Below are 22,569 nucleotides of genomic sequence, written 5' to 3' on the forward strand. Positions count from 1 at the left end.
GATATAAAAAGCTGTACAGCAGGTTTCTTGCATTCTGGGCAGAAATACATAAGTTTATTTCAGATTGTAAACATGATCTAGTAGATAGGGCAATAGAGATAACAGCTGAAATGCTTGTGCTTTTTTTGCTTCTTTGTTTAAGTACTGTCAATTCAATTATTTTTTCTCTTTTGCAAAAAGTTATGGATAAAAATGGTCAGATAACCTCAGCAGTCTACTATTTTCTTTTCTTTCTATAAATTGAGAGAAGTTGTGTATAACATACAAAATACAGGTCAGGCCAATAGAAAATGCATCCTTTAATAAATTCTTATGTAGGTTAAAAAATTTTATACATTGTTACCAAATATCTTTTCACAGTAGCATTTTCATAGTTGAGGCTTTAAATTCTAATAGTCTTCCTCTTTGCTAATAAACAGTTTTTTCTTCTTTCTAACTAGATTCTTTCTTTCTTTGTAGTAATTTATCAAACCTGCAGAAAAGCAGTGTGGTAGTGGGAAAACAAATCAATCTGTCCTTTCTGAAAGCTATAAACAACTTTCATTAATGATGCTTTTTTAAAGCTTAGATTGCAGATAGAGGAAAGTTGTTTCTTAGGTACGTTTTAGCTTCAGTTTAATACTTCAGGAAAAATATTTCCTGAAAATATTTCACTTTTATGTAGTTGATTACAGCTGTTGCTTTATTTTTAAATAAGCCAACATCTGTTTTTTTTGTTGTTTTTTTTTTTTGGTGTTTTTTTTTAATTTCATAATTTTTTGGGGGATTCCTATGAAAATACAAATTGAAATACGTTTTTGTTGCATGTTGTCATATCACTTTTGTTAAATATTTAAGCGTAGACTAAATGTATGATTGCAGTATATTTTTGATTTTTGATGTTTAATTTTTCATTTCTTTTATTCTAATTTGTCTACTACTATTGAGATAACATGAAAAATCAGCAGCTGTAGAAATGTTCTTGATAGAGTCCCTGCTGTCTGAAAGTTGTGTGGGCAAATACGGATTCTTGAAAAGTGTCCAGGATTTATCTTCAGTAGCACATAGCTTGTTTTGAGAATTGTAAAACTCCTAGAATCAGTTAATTATTTAACACCACTCTTTTCTATCCCTGAACCTTATCACTGCATCTGGACACGCGGTCTGTACGTGGCTCTGGGAGTCTCTTGAGAGTGTAAATCTGAAGCAGGACGTCGGGTGAGCTGATGTCTTTGTTCACAGCTCCTTTTGGAATGCACACAGCTTGGCTGGAGCACATTGCTTCCAATTAACAGCACTGCACTGTCTCCACTTCGACTGGAATGAGCTACAAACTATGTCAGTATAGCTTCATCTTTCCATGGAGCCATTCCATGCTAGCAGAGATTTTGTAGTGGTAAGTTTTCAACACTAGCCTGAATAATGACTTGTACGGAAAACCTGTTTCCCAAAATGATATTAGGTGATCAATACAGGCCATCATAAAATCTCTGCTTGCAATTTTTTTGAAGGCTCAGAATACCTACAGTAACTGTATTTTATGTTTTATTCCATTTTTCTACATCCTTTACCTTTTGGATAACAGCTGAGGGGGGTTGGAAGTCAAGGAATAGCAACATACACCAAGTAACTGGGGATGACAGGGCTTTGGGACAACCTGGTCTGGTGGGAGGTGTCCCTGCCCATGGCAGGGGGTTGGAACTGGGTGGTCTTTAAGGTCCCTTCCAACCCAACCAACTCCATGGTTCTGTGAGTAAACTGTGTTTAAAATGTTGTAGCTAGGTACCAAAGGAAGCTGTGTTTGGAGTTTAAATGATGTCTGAGCTAATAAAATATTAGCTTTGACTTCAGTCGATGTTTGAACATATAGCATAACATCCTGCTTTCCAGCATTTGAGCATTAAATTCTTGTCAAGTTTTACAGCCTAAAAGTTCAGAGTAAAAGTTCAGAGCAAAAACCAAACTGGTTTTTGCAAACAAAATATAATACTGCTCAGACCAATCTTCACTGGTATAAGCAAAATCATGTAGGGAAAATCAGTTTAATTTGAAAAATATTAGGAAGCTGAATACTATTATATAGGACAGATGAAGTCAAATCATATGTTGATATACATCTATTAATATCTATTATTTTAGTTCACATCTTGGGTAGACAATATTTGGTTTGGTTGGAAAATTAAATGGAAATGAATTTTTTTCTTTTACTGTTTTTTTTTTTAAACCATTGCAGGTATTGTTTATAACTTCTTGAAGGCTTAAATGAAATCAATTGTAAGACGTTTCTGAAAATTTCGAGCAGTGTTTAGGAATCTAATGCAGGATACAGTACTCAGGTTTGAGTAGGACTGGTATTATGCTTTCAGGTTAATTTTCTGCTGAAAATTCTGTGTCCTGTCCTAAAAGAAAAGCTTTTCTTTAGATCAAAGCTATCTTAGAGGTTGGACTTGATGATCTTAGAGGTCTTCTCCAAGCTAAATGATTCGGTGATTCTGTGATTCCTGTTTTGAGCTGCTTAAAGCCGTGGAGGTAATAAGTAGGGCACTGTTTGTTTTGTCACCTGTCGGAAGTGTCTCAGGATGCCGGTGTTTCACACCAGGCCCTTTTAATGCCAGCATGGGTTAGAGGAGAGATGCTGACAAAAGCTGGTGGAAAGAAAAGGCAAGGCATGTGTTTGACAGCAGTAAGTGGTTTGAATAGCTTAAACTTCAAGCTCCCGTGATGTTTTGTCGCATGTGAAAAACAGATGAAGCTGTACTGGTCACTTCAGGCTGTCAGTCTGGAAGAAGCTGTTGTAGAGCGAGGGCTTTCCAAGCTACACGGCTCTGCTGTATCTGCAGTGGAGTAGGGTTGTCCAGGGAAAAAAAAAAAAAGTTATGTGCAACATTTTATATAAGCAGTATCTTAAAATTTGCTTTACTTTTCCATCACTTTTTCTTCATTTGTGCTACTATAGGATGTTCTTGTAAAAACTATTCCTAAAACAATGCAGTTGCAGTCTATATACTTACAAAAGTGTTAATGATTCGGGTATGGTACGTCTGAGCTGGAGAAAAATCTAAGTGTTGCTGTACCATAACTTCACAGGACTCTTCTGGGTCAAGTCAGAACTTTTGGTTCTCAGAGATGGGAGTTGTAGCATCAGTGTTATCCTCTAGACAACCTTGATAAAACAAACTGCAAGAGTTCTGCAAGCGTGCTGCCATTCTCACATGAGTCTTTTGTTTCATGCTGCTGTCTTTAATCAGTCGTACAATGTGAAGACTGATCATTAGTGCAGACTTTGACCTAATTATTCTGCTGTCCATCATGGTTTGATTTTCAGCATTTTGAGAAGATAAGAGCTTCCCTTGGTTCAATATCTTGAGAGAAATGTGCGTATTAAGGAAGTTATTGCTTCCATTGAGACATCACAGCATTTTCAGGACAATAATGTTATTGAGAAGAAATATTTGTGTTGGAGCTAATAAAATTGTGCTCGAGTCAATTACGTACAGTGGATTTCTCACTCTGATCAGAATTCAGCAAAGCTGCATCCTGTCATCACTGTTACTCTACCTCTGTGCAAACCAGTTGATGGATGGGAGTAGGAATGGTCTGAAGAGCTTTTTTTTTATTGTATCGTCTTGGTGAGTCTTTTGTATTAACTGTGTAGGTAAGAAGCAGCTTATTCATCCAGACAAGATCAAGCTCCTGGCAATAGCTATTAAGTATCTAATGAATTTAATTAAAATACATGCATTATTAACATTTCCACCTGTGATACTGTGCAAGCGACAATTTTCAGGTACTTGGAATGTGTAATGGCGCTGGCTTTTCAGTTGCTTTTGACATCATCCCTTTTATATAACTTTGCACATTCACAGCTGTAGAGCTGGTGTCTGGACAGAGCTGACGAGCAGCTGACTAATGTTTTCAGATGTTGTACTTCTGTTTAATCAGTGACAGGGAAGATGCTGCTGCATGCAGCAGCTGCCCACTTCAGTTTTTGTGGCATTATTAGTATGTTAGTTTTAATAGCAGCTGAAAGACGCGTAAAGCTCACAGGCCAAGGAATGTTGTTAAGCAGTCATGTGGTCATGAAAAGCTTGGTGCAATTAGATCATCGTCATGAGATGAGATTGAACGTTCAGGCAAATTGCCGTCCCCAGGCAGAGACTGATTCAAGTAGTGGTGCTCTGCAAGGAAGCAGCATTTTCATGAATAAGTGTTCAGATTTTTGCAGGCCAGCAAATAGAGGAAAATACTGGCTCCAACAATTTCCTGGTCTCCAGAGAAATATTGATGGTCAGAAATTAAGGATTTTGTTGCTAGTTTATAGAATGTAATGTGGTCTAATGGTGAGAGAAGGTTATAAAAAAAGCTAGTGTGGTATCTTGAGTATCTTCATAATGGTTGTGCTGGAAACCTGGGTGGTATTCTTGGCTCTGTCAAGACTTTCTGACTAAGCTTAGAAAGCTCTGTTAGCTTAGAAAACAGGAAGGGAAGGTAATAGCTCCTGGATACCTTTTCGGTACTTTGGTACATCTTGTCCATGTATCTTCTTAGTCAACAAGACCGCCTATCAGAAAACGTGTCTGAATGCGTTACATGTATTTGCTAGTCCTCAGTTCTTCTGGTGTGTTCCTTGAAAGAAACACAAAGTCATTGGAATACCACTGTAGATAATTTAGTTGTTATGAAGAAGAAATTAGAGTTCTACTATTTCTTCTTAGACACAAGAGGTATTGATAAAAATTCTATTTCATGTTCAGAATCTAATAAGAAATCTTCACAAAACATTAGTGTAGTGCTTTGATGTGATCATACCTTGATTTTACAGATGTGGGAATTTGAGGATTGTAGAGTTTCTGTTCACTGGACAAAAATTCAGTAATATGTTTATTGGGTTACTGAATACACTTTTCTCAGCATCATGGCTGAGGCTGGCAGGGCGCTCAGGAGGCCAGCTGCTCCAACCCCTGCCCAAGCAGGGACACCCAGAGCAGGCTGCCCAGGACCACGTCCAGGCGGCTTCTGAAGGTCTCCAAGGAGGAGACCCCACAGCCTTTGCGGGCAGCCTTCTCAAATGACTTGAATCATTCATGTCGGTGTTTATTGCAATCAGAATACCAACGTTTGTGCAGAGGTGAACGTGTAAGCCTCCTTATCTGGAACTGACGTGTAGCCTAAAACCGACGAGAGGATGTTTTTGGATTGCATTTTGGCAGTGTGCCAGTAAACATATTTTGTTTTCTGAGAATTTGGAATGAGCAGCTATTGGCTTTTAATACTGTTATTTAGATGTTGTTCATTTCGTTTTAGTCTTTTGGCGTAAATGGGATATGCATTTGTACAGTTATTCAAAAGATCTTTTCCATTTGTGAAGCAGTAACCTAACACTTCTTACTTTTTATAGGTCTGTTTTGAATAATTAATATAATAACTTTTATTAAAGCTAATAATATGATAATGTTAAAGCCAGTTAATCAAACTATTATACAACTATTATACAACTTTCAATATATTTGAAATCCTGGGGCTAAAAGCTCTTGTGGTTGTCTTGATCATGGATTACGTATTTCAGCAAAATGTGATAACCAGTGAATATATGAAGAAAGGATATCATTGTTCTCTTCTTAATGAACTAACAATTTAATACAAAAAAATCAGCAGCCCTTTTGTTTAGAATAAAAGGATACATGTAAATGAGGCCAATGCTGAAACTGTTTTTAAGCAATGCTGACAGTTTCTCTATTGTATCCATTAATTAATTTCCCAGCATCGAGGTTCTCTGGGAATGAACTGCAAAAATAATTAAAATGATGCATGAGGTAAATAGTTTAGAAATTGAAAAGGTGAAATAGGGAATTAATTTAGTAAATATTAGTCACACCGCTTATTTGTGCTCGTTTGCCTTGTAAAAGCAAGTTACGGAATTGGTGCGGTCTGGGGGTGATTCACATCATCTTCTGATGTTCTCCTCGCAGATGGGCAAGTTGCTGTAAATGGTGCCTTCAAATTAGTAGTCTGCTTAAAGCAGGTTAACATTTATGTAAAAATGGTTTGCGTTAAAGCAAAGTTCTTCAGAATTAACTCAGTTGCAGCATGGTTTTACTAATGATCTGGATTTACCATGTGCTTTGTTAAGGTGAAGCATATCTTTAAGGAGAATTCTGTGAATAAAAGCAACATTGGTTCCAGTGTGACACAGCTTTTGTGTTTTTTTTTTTCCATCCCATTTTTGGCCAGCTAATTGGTGTCAAGTCACAACTTGAGAGAGAATTTGAATATTTCATTTCAAATTAAGTTAATGATTTCAGATATAATGAATGTGGTTTTAATTAGCAGGAAACTTCAAAACAAATTTCTTTCCAGCTGGACAATTATGTCTGAATACTTGAAGGCCAGCTTTAAGCCTAGCTTAAAATATAAGAAGACTTAAGGTTTTAGTATCACAAATGTGCATGCCATTGAAAATATTTTGTCTGTAAATTTTCACTCAAATCTGTCTTAAAAATCATTTAAAAAAAAAAAAGCTTTTCTTTAAGTTCATCTGTGCTGGGGGGCTACTACTTTACTTTTGCTTTTATCCTCAGTCCCTACTTCCATGACTACTCTCACACTTTGAGAGAAGCTCTTTGATTTTAAGTTATGGTGGTGGGCATCTGAGTAAATTAAGGATGCAAAATGAATTTCCTGGGAAATAGCTACAGGGTTAGATTTTTCTGGAATAAAGGGCATAGTGATGCTCAGTGTTAATTACGTAGGGATTCTCTGCTTTAGAGATTACATGATGGCATGACTTGGCAAAGCAGTTAGGTACCATATTAATGGCTCTAACTGAAATACTTTAATACTGTTATTTAATACGTTAACTCGAGTGAACAAAATAACATATAGCTGTAAGTAATCAACCACTTTCTAAAACCTAAACAGTATAAATTATCCACTGTTGTTGATGAGGGCTTGTAATGGTATGTGGTTGTTATATGGTAATGCACTGACACCATCGTAGAGTAGATTCATTAGTTCTTGCTGCAGGTTATGCTCTTCTCATCTCCAAACAAATTAGGAGGTTTTGATCTTAAATATTTGCATGGAAGAAAAAAAAAAAACTTTCAAAAAAAATTATTATTATTTTGGTTTTTTCCTACTATAGGACCCCAAATTAAGAATAGTAGCTTGGGGTTTCATATATCACCCTTATATTGCAAGTTGTTAGTTAAGATTGCAATGATTGACTATCGTGGCAGAATTTATGCTCACATTGCCACGTCTCTGTTCTTGCTATGTTCTGCCTACCCCTAGCTAGTAGTTAAAATGGAAGCTTCTTGCCTTATGTTTGTTAGAATTCAAACCAGCCAGGTATATGTAATATTTTTTTCAGTAAGTACAAAGAACAACTAATGGTCATTCTTCGCAGCAGCTGAGAAAGGGCTTAATAACATGGCAAATTACAGAAAAGAAATCAACATGCTTTCTTGCAGGTAACTGTGTATAATTCTTCCTTCTGTGCATATGTAGGTTCTTTTCAAAGAAGCATGGGAAATAAGTGCTCCAAAATGTAATTGTTCTCCTTGCATAGAGTTCAGCGTTACCTTTATATCAAAGGCACTTTCCGAGAAAACTACTTTGTTCCCTCTTCTTTTGTAAATTTAGCAAGAAAGAAGAGAAGGGGCTGTACAGAAAGCTCCGTTCCTTTGCTAAGATCTAGCACTTTTCCTATATGTGGAGCTAATAAACTGCCACCCACAAGAAGAAAAATAACTGTAAAAGAAAGACACGTTTCAGTATTGGATGTGAAGGTACCTCCGTGAGTGAGAATCCACTTGACATCCTGGCCATTCATGATGAATTCTTTAAATGAACCAAATGTGGAACACTGATTTTTATTTTTTTTTTCCTCCCGCAGTTTAATTCTGGAAAAGCTAGGACAAAAAGTCAAATACGCACTTGAGGTTACTTATTTTTTATTCTGTTTGAACTGAACGTATTAGCAAGTGAAGAGGATTTAACCTCTGTTCTCAAAGTACAAGCTACTGTGGAAAGTTATATTAGATGCTTGTTAAAATAATGGTTAATGAGAGACTGAATAAATCAAGTAAATAGTTATCAATAGCACTCATTTGTGTTTGATATTGATTACTAGTCTTACCATAAATTTTGCATGCTATATAGAACATTCTTACAAGGCAAAATATCGATCCAGAAAAAGTCCAGCAGTGGTATGTGTTCCTTGTAACTGGGATTTAACAGCACAAGTTTTCTTTGTGGGCCTGTTGCCAAGCTGTTAACTACATCAGAGAGGCCAGCTACTAAATTTTTATGAAAACTGGTCTAGCATTCAGCATACATCTGCCAAATCTAATATAACATGGTAAGATAATTTTTTGAACATTCCTAGCAGAAATAGGAAATGTGAACACAGTTCTTGCAAGGATTTGAAAAAACAAACAAACAAAACCAGTTGTTCTGTAAGGGTCTTACTGGGAAGAGGAAGGGTTGAGGCAATAACTTTTGCATTGTTTTTTTGCTGGCTTGCTGTCTTTACCTGAAAATGTTAGTTTCCATTACAGATTTTAAAGGGCTGTGAATTCTGTTTAGATCAGATTTGATTTTAATGGAAACATAAAACAGGCTCATAAATTTTCATATTAATTGATGAGTGCTTGAATTAGGAACAGTTGCTTTTAGGTCCTAACTATAAGTAACGTAGTGTTTTTAAAAGATATATCTCCAAGTTTGTTGCTGTGTTTATTGTTAGATTAGATTAATTTTAGACAAGGGCTGTTGGCCACTTGTTTCTTTTAGATTCATCCCTTTGAGAATAGGGTGGGATAAAAGCAATATTAGAAGACAATCGAAAATGTGCTAACTCAATAAAAATAAATCTTTTTAATAGGTATATTTACAACACTGCTGTGGAATTAAAGGGAATTTCCTTGTCTGGGTAATAACTGAAAGCTAGAAAACATGGTACGAGTAAGTAGGCAGGTCTCAAAATTAAGGAAAATAACATATAATATTTTACGGTTTTTGATGAGGCTTTAGCTTTTTCGATTAAAGTGGTTGGAAAAGGGATACAGGAGTGAGACAACAAAGTTTAATGACAACACTGAGCTATTCAGAGTAATAAAGTTTGGCAGCAAGGAGTTGTAGGACTTCATGTTTTTAAAAACAGCCAGGCAGTACATAACATGTGAAATTCCATGTGAACAAATATAAACTGATATCGTGCATGTGAATCCTAACTTTACCTGTACAGCTATGCACTTCAAGATAGCGTTCAACACTCAATGCAAGAGGAAAATACCAGCTCAACAACAGTGAAGAAAGAAAGAAAGAAAAAAAAAAAAAGCTCTAAATTATTGGAAAAGGAAGGAAGAACAAGGTATCATTATGCAGTTGTATGATTATGTTCAGTTACAAAAAGTGTTGGACAGATAAGTGATGACATCCATTAACAGCTATTAAATGCAAATATTCTACCACTTGTATAAGGGGACATCTCTGAGCACGAAATCATTACAAGGTGGAAGAGTATTATGGGAATGTTCTGCTTTGTGCTTGTACTCTTACACCATTTCCTAGTCATCTGCTGTTGTTCATTCCTGGTGGCAGGATAGCTAGCCAGGTGGACCTTTGTGTGGTGTGCTGGTGCTGTGTTGCTTCTCAGACTGGAGTCTCAGTTTTGACAGTATATTGAGTCTGTGCCTTGGAAGCTGGAGCTCTCAGCCAGAGATGGAAGAGGTGAATCTTGGAGGATCAGCCAACACATTCCACTTTCAATGATGATCCTGCACTGGCTTTTCTCTTTTTCTGCCTTAAATCTAAAGAAAATATTGGATATTTTGGGGAAAATGACATCAGGCTATTTACATCTAACCTGTTTGCTCTTTGTAGCACAGTAAATACTGTGAGTTGCATAAAGTTGCTATATTCAACTGTAATCATAAAATGCTTGGAAGTCCTTAACTCTGAACCATTGTGTGAGTGTTAAATGTGGTATTTTAATACTTAGCCCAGGCACGGTTTCCTAGCTTTAATCATTCCTGGTAGTTAAAAAAATGATCATGTGTTATATTTACTCTCAACAAACGTACACGCCCTTCCTAAACACTGAAATATCAAGGGTATGGGAGGCAAGGTAGACTATTCATTGACCAGACAGTAATCAATCTAGTAATCCAAAAAAATTTGCGTTCTTTCACTGATTGCCTAAATAAGGAAATATGGGGAGTGCAGTATGAAGAAAGCCTCTCATTTCAGCTGTAGAGGAGATCCAGCATTTGCAGGGCAATGAGATATTCGTGATGTTAACAATCTAACTGATTTTTATTGATAATGACAGATGGTGCTTAGATAATGTGCCCTGAGTTGTCTGTGATACGTTCAAAATAAGTCTTCTGGAGAGTTGTACATCTGTCTTGAGATCTTTTGCTAAAATATTTAAATCAAGGTCATTGTTTACATTTGATTTTAAATAGCTTCTAGCATGTAGTCTGCATTTATGTACATTTAGAGATCAAACTGTTTGCAACTTCAAAAGCTACGAATGGAAAAGTATAATAGGTAGCAGGTGTTAGAAAAGGCAATTATGCATTAGCTGTTTTACTCAATTTCCAAAACTGTCTAAAACTATCCATTGGATACTTCGTTGCCGAGACTTATCTCTGAAACATGATGAGTTTTTAAATCTATAGGGGGATATGCATTTTTTCTCTAATGAATTGCATATTTGAACCTATTTGGTTTCATTTAAAAGCGCTGAAGAAAATTGTATTGGGGGAAAAAAAGGTTGAAAAGAAAAATTTAAAGAAAAAGTACAGGTTTTTATGTAATTCCAGATATTTTTCTGCAGTGCCTCTGAAACACTTTCAATTTTCATTACTGCAGTTTTTGAGTTGTTTGCTGTTAATTTTTTAAAGCCACTTATCTTGACTTTCTCTGGAAGGATTCTCTTTGTTATGTTACAGTAGACTGAATTTTTGGGCTCAGAATCAGACTCCTAGGTTGTCAGAAAAAGTATACTATGATGATCTAATTTGGCTACCTATGTAATTTCTTTTTTGTGAGTCTGTATAACAGAAAGCAAGACTAACAATTTTATCAACAGCTACTGTAAACTTACTTCAAAGGTATCATTTTAATCTCCGGGTAGATTTCTTTAATCCTCCCTCCTTCCCTGCATGTTTCAAGAACCCGTATGTTGTTGGAAGAGTGGGGAGAAGAAAGCAGGCTAAGTGTATATATTAACACCAAAGCAACTTCCTTCCAGTTCCCTCATTTTTTGCTCATGTGATGTGATTGAGGAAATACAAACCTTTATTTCCTTCTGCTAGGATAACAAATAATCCAATACATAAAATATCCCAATTAATAATTAATACTTCAAATGATTTTTCCTGCCTACAGTCTATTCAGTCTCCTACTGCATTTGCAAAAATGGTTTTCCTCTTTCTTTATCTATCCTCAGCAGTATTCTGTATTTTTTCTGTATCTGTCCAGCAGTCTCAATCTACCTTTATTTGCCTCCATCCCATAACCATCTTTTTCCTTTTTCCCTCCTTTTGCGTTTGATGACAAATGATTAGGCTGGTGCCATGCTCTTCAGGTAGCCATTCTTTAAAGGAGAAATTTTTATAATGGATCGTTATTTAGGTTATAAAAGATTATTGTCAAAGACTGATTTTTAAAAAAGATACAGCATGTTCTTCAAATTTATTTACAGAATAAAGTAGGAAGAGGGTTGTTTTCTTTGAATTGGTTTTCTGCATTTTTAGAGTTGTGTTTAAATATTTAAATATTGCCATAATAATATCTGATACTATAAGTAGTAGCACCACTTTTCTTTCAAGTATGTCTTTTTGAGATACAATTTATGCTTTTACAGATGTTAACTTTCCATCCCAAGGGAAATGCCAAATCTAAAGTAAAAGATGTAGATTTTTCAGAAGGATGGTAGTGAGTACATGATTTGCTAAAACTCTAGTTTTAATATGGTAAATTGGACTTTACTTTGAATTTTCTGATTAAGATAAACCCTAGAGAGTTCTAGTCAAAATTACCATATGCTTTGTGCGTCCTGGGATTTTACATTGTGTTAATTTATTGTGTTATTCAAGTATATCTTTTTCCTAGAATAGGAAAAATATCACAGGAATGTTCTTCCTTTTCTGGTTCCAAAATTAAGTATTTTCAGTTCAAACTGCACTTTTAAACTTAAAACTGCCCTGAAAATAATTGGCATTATCCCTTTTCTTAATTCTTACCGATTTGGACAGGATGATCTATAGTTTCTGTAGCTGCTACCATGATGTTTAGTGTACTACCCTCTGTAGGACACTAAAATAACTGCACTTCTGTTAATCAGGGGTGGAGAAAAAGGAAAGGAAGGAGGAGAATATTTTTCTTTCTCCATTTGTGACTGCATTAAGATTACTTCATTGTACTGTTAAAGTTATTATGTGGAATATTTTAAGTATTGTGTGCTTCTAGGTTAAATGGAAATAAATTTTATATTACCGTGTTATGTTTTGCATAAGTGTTTCAGTTCACTTACTTTACTTGAGCAGAACACTGTATTTTTCTAAAAAGTAAATTGCAATTCTGAAATGACCAGTAGAGGATATATAAAAAATGCTGTAGTTTTATAAGATATAAGAATAAATCTTTGAAATGTTTACATATCCCTATATATTTGTCAGAATCTGAGCTTAATTTCATAATTACTATTTTTAAATGCTATTTTAATGAGACTTTACATAGCATTAGTTCCCAATCATCACATTGATAATTAAACATAAATAATTTAGGTTTTTTTTTCAGTTCTTAGTGGAAATGAATATAAAATGTAAGATAAATGTGGTAATACAAGAAAACTTGCTCAGTGAAATTTTTTAAAGTAACGCCATAAATTTACCTGAACTCTTAGGTATAATTAAGAGATCTTAATTTGGGGGAGAAGAGAGGGCTGCTTATAAAGTAACTGCGTCTGCTGACTTGGACTAGAACAGAAAGCTGCAGATCGGAATAGATATATGACTTGTTTTGTGTTACAATGACTAATTTTTTTTCCTTTAGTGAAAACATTTATTTCAGTCAAATACAGACCAAGTTTTAGTTGTAAAAACTATAGACCATAGTTTTAAAATACTCTAGTAGTTTGCTACAGTAGAATTCATAATGGGAAAACTTAATTTCAAATGGAGGTCCCATACTACTGATAATGGAGATGAAGCATACATTCATGCCACGATATAGGTAGTATGGTATTTCAGGACAGATCCAAGCTACTGGATAACATCAGAAATGGGATAAACACATCTGTAAAAAATGAATGTAAGTTTTAGAAGTAGATTCATACCTCTCCTTAATTCTGGTTACAGATAATACCTATATACAGATATACCTAGGTTTGTCACAGATGAAATACAAACGTGCTTGTGATAGGAAAAGAAAGAGATGTAGCTGACAATTGTGTAACACTAGTTGTGATAGTAGTGAACGTCATAAAAATACACTAAGGTTGGAATAAGGTTGTATGTTATCTTAATCAAAAGCATCATTTGTGTATTGATGTTTTTTTTTTAATTGTTTTTTTTTTTTTTTCTTCAGTCTGAACCAGAGGGTTTTTCTCACTTCCACTTGTATGTCTGTGCTGCCTTCCTTGTCAGGTGGAGGAAGGAGATCCTGGAAGAGAAAGACTTTCAGGTAAGTAAAGAGTTCTGTAATACAAAAATCTGGGGATATTTTTTAAGCACAGGTCAGAATTTATCAAATTCAGGTTCCTAACATTACATGGCGATGAATTTACAACAAAACAGTAGCAGTTGCAACAGGACTGATAGTGTCTGACTGTTAGAGTTCTTCCAAAACTTAAACCTGAAGTGGTGGGTTAGAAACAGTAGATGTTTATTCCTTGTTCATTCTGGGAGAAAAAAATGCTGTTTAAACTGAGACGGACCTAGAGGAAATGATTTCTGGAGATGCTGTGATAAGTAAAGCATGGGTATTTCAAAAAGAAAATTTCTGAAAAGCTAACTAGGTTTTTTTAAAACCTTAAATGCATCACTGGAGTTAAGTATTTAAGAGTTTCATCTCTATAACATTGCAGAATACTCTAAGAAGTTTATGTTCCTTTTTTCAAAAAAAGCTAGGCAAACAGCCTTCTAAGATAAGGAGCCCATTTTTCAGGGGTAAATAAAAGGGCTATAGTTATATTTATTTCAGGTCTTACATTTCAAAGCCTTACTTTTGTCCAGCAGAGAGCATGTCTGGTAGTTGTTTGGGATCAGATTTGAATAGTGTGAATAGGCAAATAATTTGCGTACCCATGTAGAAGTTCAGTTAGTTTTGTGAACTGGTGACAGTTCCCTTTCATAGAATTTTTTTATATTAAGTTTTACTCTCTGATGCACATGCAGTGCCTAAAAGGCATTAAAGGCCTGTTTACAGGCTGGCTGTAAACAAGCCATGCTGCAAAGCCTACACCATTTCCTGCCCCAGGGAAATGGTCTGTTACCAGCTTATTTTCTCTACAGCTGACTGAACTCTCTTGCCCTGTACAAATGAACCATTGTGTGAATCTGTGTATCATTTCAATCTATTTTATCTTTCTTCGTAAAATGATTTATTCAGAGCATTTTAACTGTCGTTGCCTATCTTTGCAATAAATAAACCCTTAAGGGCACAACATAACTACTTTAATTTATACTACCTGCTAGTGCTGTCAGATTTTCTCAATTTATAGTATTTTGTCAAAAATAATTTCAGTGTTGGTAGCCATACTGCTCAACTATAATTGTTCACTGCTAATACTTTATTAATTTGTTTTCCATTGATTTTCTGCATCAAAGTTCCTAACATTTTTCTCCTCCCTACCAAATAAGTTACAACTATGTTTAAAGTGCATAATGATCCCAAGGTGGAGTACTGTGAAGATTTGCTTTGTTCTCCTATGTATGTTCAGATTTGTTCATTTATGTAATAATTACAGGTATGTCCTCATGGTTTAATTTCTTTATAGGCTATGTAAACTTGATTATGAAGTACATAAATCAGGAAGACAGTGGAACACATTTATCAGACTGCCTTAGGTTGCTTACCACATAGAAAAGCAATTAGTAATTTTGAGGTTCTGTAGGCCTGTGGTAGTTTTATCACTATCCTATATTATCACTAAAAAGCTTCATCTTCTTTATTGTGTGACATCAACTTTTAAAATGTTTAAATTAAATTGCTATCAGTTCTCCAAATGATACTTCTCTTCCCTCAGGCAAGAATAAATCCACTGCTCTTCCGCTTCGTTAGCAACAGCAGTATTGTAAACGACTGCCTATTCTACAAATACCTAGTTCAAGTAATAGTAGGGGGTTTAAACCACACTGGCAAATTGGAAAGTTTGGTATATGCTGTTGGACTACTGTGATTGCATTGAATTCACATCACTGAGAAGTCCTAGTTATAGCACGTTTTGCACTGAAATTTTGTGGTCTGTAAATTATATTGTGAATCATCAGTACAAGCATCCAGTCATTTCTCTTGCACATACCGTGTGTTTTATGTGTTTTCCTGCATATGATGTAACTGAGGCAAGGCTACTAATTGTCAGTCAGAGGGCCTGGCTCTTTAGTGCTAGCTGTGAAAACTCACACTTTACTTGTACATATATGTTCGACCTAGAAGGAAAAAGCACAGGAATTTTAGGTCAGAATAATTTCCCCAGAACACCGGATATGTTGATATGCCAGATGAGACAATGAGCAGGTCTTAGATCAAAGACCCATTTTAAATGATTTGATTATGCAATACTTTTTCTTATTATTTGATGAAATATATTATCAGTAATGTTACAGGCAGAATGAGGACAGAAAATAATCGTTGCTCTTAAGATACTCATTTCCATTCTTTTAAATCTGTCTTGCTGCAACCTAAGCAATCAGTAAAAGTATGCGATGTTGATTCTTCCTCATAGGAACCAATTAATTAATGCTTATATAGTAAATGTTCAGCTGTGCATAATAATAGTTCCTTATTACAGACAGCAATTGTATGTGTGTGGTTTTCTTTTTTTTTTTTTTTTTGTTTGTTTGTTTGTTATTGTTATGTAGTAGAGAATGAAATTTTGCAGTGAAAGGAGTTAGGCTCGCTGGACTAATAACATGAAGTGATACAACCTGAAAACTTCTACTTGGTACTTGGTTTACATGTGTACAACAAATCATTATTATAACAAAGGAAAAAAAAAAAAAAGTTTTTTTGAAGGAAGTAGATAGAGGAAGAAATAAATGTTGCAGTTCAGGCCTCCAAATATTCAAATGATTATGCATATATTATGTATATGTATATAGGGTTTGTATATAAGTATATATAAATAATGAATATATAAACTTGTAACAGAAGCATATAAATTTGTGTAGATGTTAGTCTCATATTTTTAGTATTTGAAAGAACAGAATAGTGCAAGATGATAATCAAGTAAGTCATGATAGAAGTTGTGTTCATTTTAATCTACTAAAGCTATTATGAGAGCAAGTTACTTTCTCACTTCTGTCTGGCTGGTTAAGTATAAGATATCAAAGTAGAACTAATTTGAAACATGAGATTTGCAGGTTAACATATTTTTTAGCAACAGACAGGTGAGGAAAATGTGATACTTTTTTGCGTAAATGTAGAACAATTTGCAACAGAGCCTACATTTGTAGAAGTTGTCCTACATCTCTGCCTTGGGAAAAACGGAATCTCTTGACTTTCCATGGATTATTCCGTGCTACTTGTCCATGTCTTTATAAATTGTTCTTGTCTGACTGCTGTAAAATGTAGTGCAATAGGGAATGAAGGACAACTATTTCAAATTCAGTATCCCAAGTGAAGGTGTTTGATTTTAGGAATCTGGTGTTGATGGGGGAAGTGTTGAAACTTTTCATTTTGCTAGGAGTTTATAGTTGCTTAGATTCTGTCCTGTCCAGTAAAGGTATACACAACCGTTCTATAAACCTTTGATTCAAAGTTTAAATTTTACTACGTAAAGCAATGAGTTACGCAATTCAGTGCTATGGAATAAGAGCAAAAATTATTACACACAATTGTGAAATTTCCCAATGTCAATTTTTAATAGCAGTGAAACTATACCGATATGTTTTCTGATAGATATATTAAATATTTTCTGCTGGTCTTTAATACAAAGGTTAGTAGTGTTGACAAGACTGATGGTGGTTTAGTTAGAACTTTTTATTCTCTCATGGTTCTCACGTCTAGACTAGAAGTGTCTGCTAGAAGACTAGCAGCGTCTGCTTCACCTACATAGGATGCTACACAAATCCACTTGCAGCTAGGTAGTTTGAGTAGCTGTGTAGCTCTAATTGTACTTTAGATTAGCAGGTTTTGCTTCACATATTCTCTGTTCACACAACAGAGAATACAGTAGGTAGACAATAAATGGAAAACCTTTTAATGCTGGCCTAGGTTTGCATTTTTACACCGATGCAATATTCAGTAGGATCAAACAGCAAGATATGAAGGTCATTCTTGGTTTATGGTATTTGTGCTGGAGGTATAAATGTTCTATATTAAGTCATTGGTCTAAAACCAGTATCAGATTTTAAAAAAAAATCTAGTAAGTTTAATATAAATAAAAATGCAGTGTTTTTAAATTTGGTAAAGTATGGCTTGCAACATGAATGCAAAATGTGAAATTAATATAATTTCTACTATCTAAGCTTAAGCAATTAAAAATACATAATGAAAACCTTTCTATTGCTCAGCATGTCTTAGACTTTGACTTGCTGTTATTCATTTTCCTAACTACAGCTGTAATTCCAAAATTCTCCCGAATTCATGGGAGAAATCTGAATGGTTAATATTGTTAGGTTATAAATTATTCAAGCATGTTTTGAGCATATATAGAATTTAAACATTATTAGATTCAACAGCCATATTTTCTGTTAATGTTGCATACAGGATATTTGAAGGACTTGTAAGAAAACAAGACACTAGGGACCAGGTTCAGTTATGAAACTAAATATAAGCTAATTGTAAGGTTGGACTGATACCGATCTAACTGTTGGATATTAGAGATTTAGTTAAAATTTTCAGTTTAAGTAAGCTGTCGTTTTGTTGACATTGCTGATCTATAAAAATGTGTTCAGCATGTTGTTGTAAGCAATCTGTCTTGCAGATTTTTTTTTTCTTCATGATGCTAAGATATGGGCTTTTCTATCTAGCAGACATTTTCACCTATGCTGTCATTAACCCACATCTTTATTACTACTATGTCCTTTTCTTTGGCTTTGACAAATGCATTTTTGCTTCATTTATATTCATGCAGACTGCAAAGAAGCTGTAAAGATCATTTTTCAGTCCATCATTTTTCCTTGCTGTTCACCTTCTTTAACTTCCTTTCCTTTATGGCACCAAGGAAAACTAGGGGCTTTCTATTTCAAGGCCGTTAATGGACTAATACTAACACCTTTCATGTCATCTCATGGTCTGTACTGAGATGCCGACTGCCACTTTATCAGCCAGTGATGACAGCTGCCTCATCACGTGCTTCTGAGTTCTCAGGAAGGTATTTGTGCTGTCTCCCATGTTAACCACGTTAGCTAAATGGAGCACTTAATGCAGATCTTGTTACTTTTCTCGAAATCCTTATGTAAGTTCTGTTTTTCTGTGATGCCCAGAACAGATTTGCCAGGTAGGCTATAAGGCTGTTAATAGCACTTACAGTCACATTCGCTACTTTTTTGTTGCTTCTTTTCTATGAATTTTCTGTCTCTTGATCCATTCTTCAGTAATGAAATCTTCCGGGTAGTGACTGTCCTTTCTTCTGATTTATATAATCTTTAAAATAACGATTCTTTAATCTGAGTAAATGCTAGTGAGCAGTCTCATTGACCTCGTGAGCAAAATGAATGTGTGCACAATTGTCTATTTCAGTAAAATGCTGAAAAATGCTCTTGACTTTTTCAAATTTTTTCTTGTAGTGAAGTATTACAAGCTAATGTTAGCTCAAATGGTGAAAGATGAACCACCGTCTTCCTACCTCATATGACCAATAAGGTTTTAAGGAAATCCAGTTTATTATTATTATTACTTATGAAAAAGTTTATGCTTTCCAAAGTTGTGATCAGAGTTATTCCTAAATTGAATCTTAGTTTTTGCGTAAGTTTAAGATGGATGCCCATCTCAGAGATTAGTGAAGTATTTCACGGTGCCTGCGTTTGAATGAAAGACATACAGGGTGTCTTCAGCTTACTGATGCAGTAAGCCCTCTCAGCCTCTTCAGTTTGTTAAATCTTTCTTTCTCTGTTCAATGGGCTTTTGATTAGAATCAGCACAGGGTGAGGAGGTTCGCTGCTACCTACCACGCTCTCAGTCTCGGCTCACTGTTGAATGTTTTCCCCCTTCTCACATAGGAGTAGAGAAAGCCCAAGTCTTCCCATTTGTTGTAAGAATACTAATATTAAGTCACATTTAGCACATGAGCTTGCTCTTTTACTGTTTGTTGTTGTTGTTGTTGTTCTCTTAGAGTGGTCAGCATTTTTGGAGTGTGAAGGCAGTTGGCCATGTGTGTAATCTGTTTTCTGCCTAGTAGATTCCAAAATTTCTGAAGCTTCATGTTATTCCCTGAAATAGAGGAATAACAGTTAAGGAAGAAATTCTTTACTCAGAGGATGTTGAGGCCCTGAACCAGGTTGCCCAGGGAAGCTGTGGCTGCCCCATCCCTGGAGGTGTTCAAGGCCAGGCTGGATGGGGCTTTGGGCAGCCTGGTCCGGTGGGAGGTGTCCCTGCCCACGGCAGGGGGTTGGAATGAGATGATCTCTAAGGTCCCTTCCAACCCAAACCATGCTGTGATTCTGTGAATGCTCTGTTTTTAGAATGAGCAGACCCTTGACAGCTGAAAGTTACTGGCTTGTATTACTTCAGTCTTAATTTTAAAATTAAAGAAAAAAAAAAGATTGCGTTTCTTGCAGAGGAATTGACATCTGTATTTTAATTAGTATTAATATTCAAAATAAAGCTGAAATAATCAAGACTGTTTACAAATTTTGAGCTATTGAAAATACGTTCCTTTCCTATAAACTTTTTCTGAGAACATATAGATGATGAGTCTCTTGTCTCCTTAGTTTGTTCTTGGTCTTGCCTGCCAGTTTTCTTCTTCACCATATTGCGGATTTTATATAAAATCACAAAGGAGTCTGTAGCTTTCATATGTCAGCATTTGGACTGCTAAATTTATTCAAGGTATATTTTTTATTGCACTTTTTATGTGAACTAACATTTCTAATAAAGGAGATTCTTACATGTGAGCTAAAATCCCTTGAAAAAGAAAATCAGAAAGAAACACAAATCTGATTCTGCACACTTGTCAGAGGTGTGTATTTGCTACAGCTACACGAGTTACATAATGTAACTTTGCACCTTAAAATGAGATTAGAAGTTAGTTACAGAAGAGACTGAATAACAAGATGCCTGGAAGGCAAATTGCAGTCTTTGAATAATATCCGCCTAGTGTTAGGATGTGTTTTTTTCTTCATTTGTTCTCTAATGTCAAATGACCAAGTAGTTTTATTTCATGATCCTTTATGAAAGATAATCTGTGCAATTTTATGTTGCTGCCTGCATGAGTAACAGGTTTTAGTTTAAAAAGTTTAATATGAATATCTTTCCTTGTGATTATATTATTATTATTCTGTAGAAACACGTAAGATATCAGAACCATGATTTTGTACCATCTATTCCTGCTCAACTACTATATTATGGTTTTCTCTGGTCTCTTTTGATCTTGTTCTATTTTATGATACAAATTTTTAAACAGTTACTTTCTCTGCATTATCCTTTACAGAAATACAGGACTTCCCATTTCATATGACATGAGCCATAGCTAATAAAAATATTTTAAAGCTAGCTTCTTGTGTGTATTATGCTAGAAATTTAGTTCCCATTGCTACTGCAGTAGAAAGTTTCTCAAAAAAAAAAAAAGTTTCTTCTGAGTATCGTAAAAATTGACCAATATATAATGGATATTGAAGAAAAGATCGGAGAGAAATGAAATATGGTTGGTAACAAAAGTCATTAATTGCAAATAGTCTGTGCTGCTGAAAAGTTAACATCTCCACCATGAGTATTCTGATTTTTGTTTTTCATGTAATCACAGCAAGAACAGTTATCAGTGGCTGGAATACAATTTGGACAGTAGCAAATACAGAGTTATATAGCGCATGGTAGAGTAATGAAGCCCACAGATCCCACCTTTTGTTAGTGCTTGTTGATAATAACTCTTCTAGCTTGATAAGCTCATCTTTATCTTAGGGATTTTTTACCAGAACCTTTTCTGGCTACTGTTCATTCATAAACAAGTATGTGCCGTTCCCTGTTTGATTCCCTGTATCCAGCAGCTCCTTACCCTTCTACCTGTCTCCTACTTTGAAGACAGACTTTTCTTTGAGAAGCTTTACAGCTTTGTCTTTACGGCTTGAATACAACTTTTACCTCACAGCCATTTGTCAGGAGAAAACCATTTTAATCCTTTTTCAGCATGATTAATGTGTATACTTTTATAGTTATTCTGTAAGAGCTCTTTTAGCATTTGTTCAGAAAAGTTCATAAAGTCATGAGATACGGTTTGGAAAGGATCTCAGGAGGTGTCAAGTCCAACTTGCAGCTCAAAGCAGCATCAGCTGTGAGTTTAGTCCAGGCTTTATTCAGTTGGGTCCTGAAAACCTCCAAGAACCAGAGACTGTGCAACCTGAATACTCCCTCCTAGGTTTTGCAGTATCACAAAGACAAACATTAGGACAAGTGTCTTAATGGTTTGGTGCCAGTGGGGGCACTGGGTTTGAGTCAAACTTAGATGGAGTGAATTGCTGAGCAGAAATCCTTATGGTAAGCTAAGATCTGACGGGATCTGTCTTAACGCTTGTAGAGCAGCCCAGCATTCTGAACGGAGTTGTTTTTGGAACAGAGGAGTGTTTACCCCTCTTCTTTGTAAGCTACAAGATAAGATGGTTTTGTAGTCCTGGATCCTGTGCCCTCCTTTAGCTCCCCCTCTGTGCATGGAAGCTAACTGGGCCTTTTCTGTGACTGTCTCCAAAGCTGGGAAGAGGTAAAGACTGTGAGCATGGAAATACTTCTAATCTTAAGGAGCCTGACTTGTAATATTGCTGTGGTTTTATTCCCTGCTGTGAGCACTTTTGGAAGATATTCAGTATATCATCACGTATCACAAGAAGCTGGAAGCTCTGCAGTTTTAGACTTGGAATGCTGTAGCTAGCAACCTGGAGTTGAGTATCGGTAGGAGATGGCTGGGAGTTAGCAGTGTTACATCATTTACATTCAGAGCAGCCAACCTGCAATAATTAATTACTGACATTATTTATTACTGTGTATGCAAAGAGCTTAATCAGCTAGGAGCATGGTAAAAATTGTATCTAAATGCACTCTTGTAAGGGGACCAAACGCCAGGCACCTTTTGGTCCCGACTTCAGCCATCACAGTTCCATTTTAGCTGCTCTGTTAAGAAGCCTACTCAACTTACTTAAAAGCTTGTGCATATTTTGATGGTCATAAATATCTTGACTTAATCTCCACACTCGAGCATATTTTAAA

At 35.4% G+C, this 22,569-nt stretch overlaps 1 protein-coding gene across 1 annotated transcript in view; it reads left to right on the plus strand.

Moving 5' to 3' along the window:
- Positions 1–22,569, plus strand: part of TBC1D22A (TBC1 domain family member 22A) — a 174,591-nt gene that overhangs the window by 118,298 nt on the left and 33,724 nt on the right. Inside the window, exon 12 of the mRNA XM_048068471.2 lies at positions 13,579–13,674. Within this exon, the coding sequence (XP_047924428.2) occupies positions 13,579–13,674 (96 nt within the window). The remainder of the gene's footprint in view (positions 1–13,578; positions 13,675–22,569) is intronic.

This window comes from Anser cygnoides, chromosome 1 (genome assembly GCF_040182565.1).
Source record: "Anser cygnoides isolate HZ-2024a breed goose chromosome 1, Taihu_goose_T2T_genome, whole genome shotgun sequence".
NCBI classification, from domain to species: domain Eukaryota; kingdom Metazoa; phylum Chordata; class Aves; order Anseriformes; family Anatidae; genus Anser; species Anser cygnoides.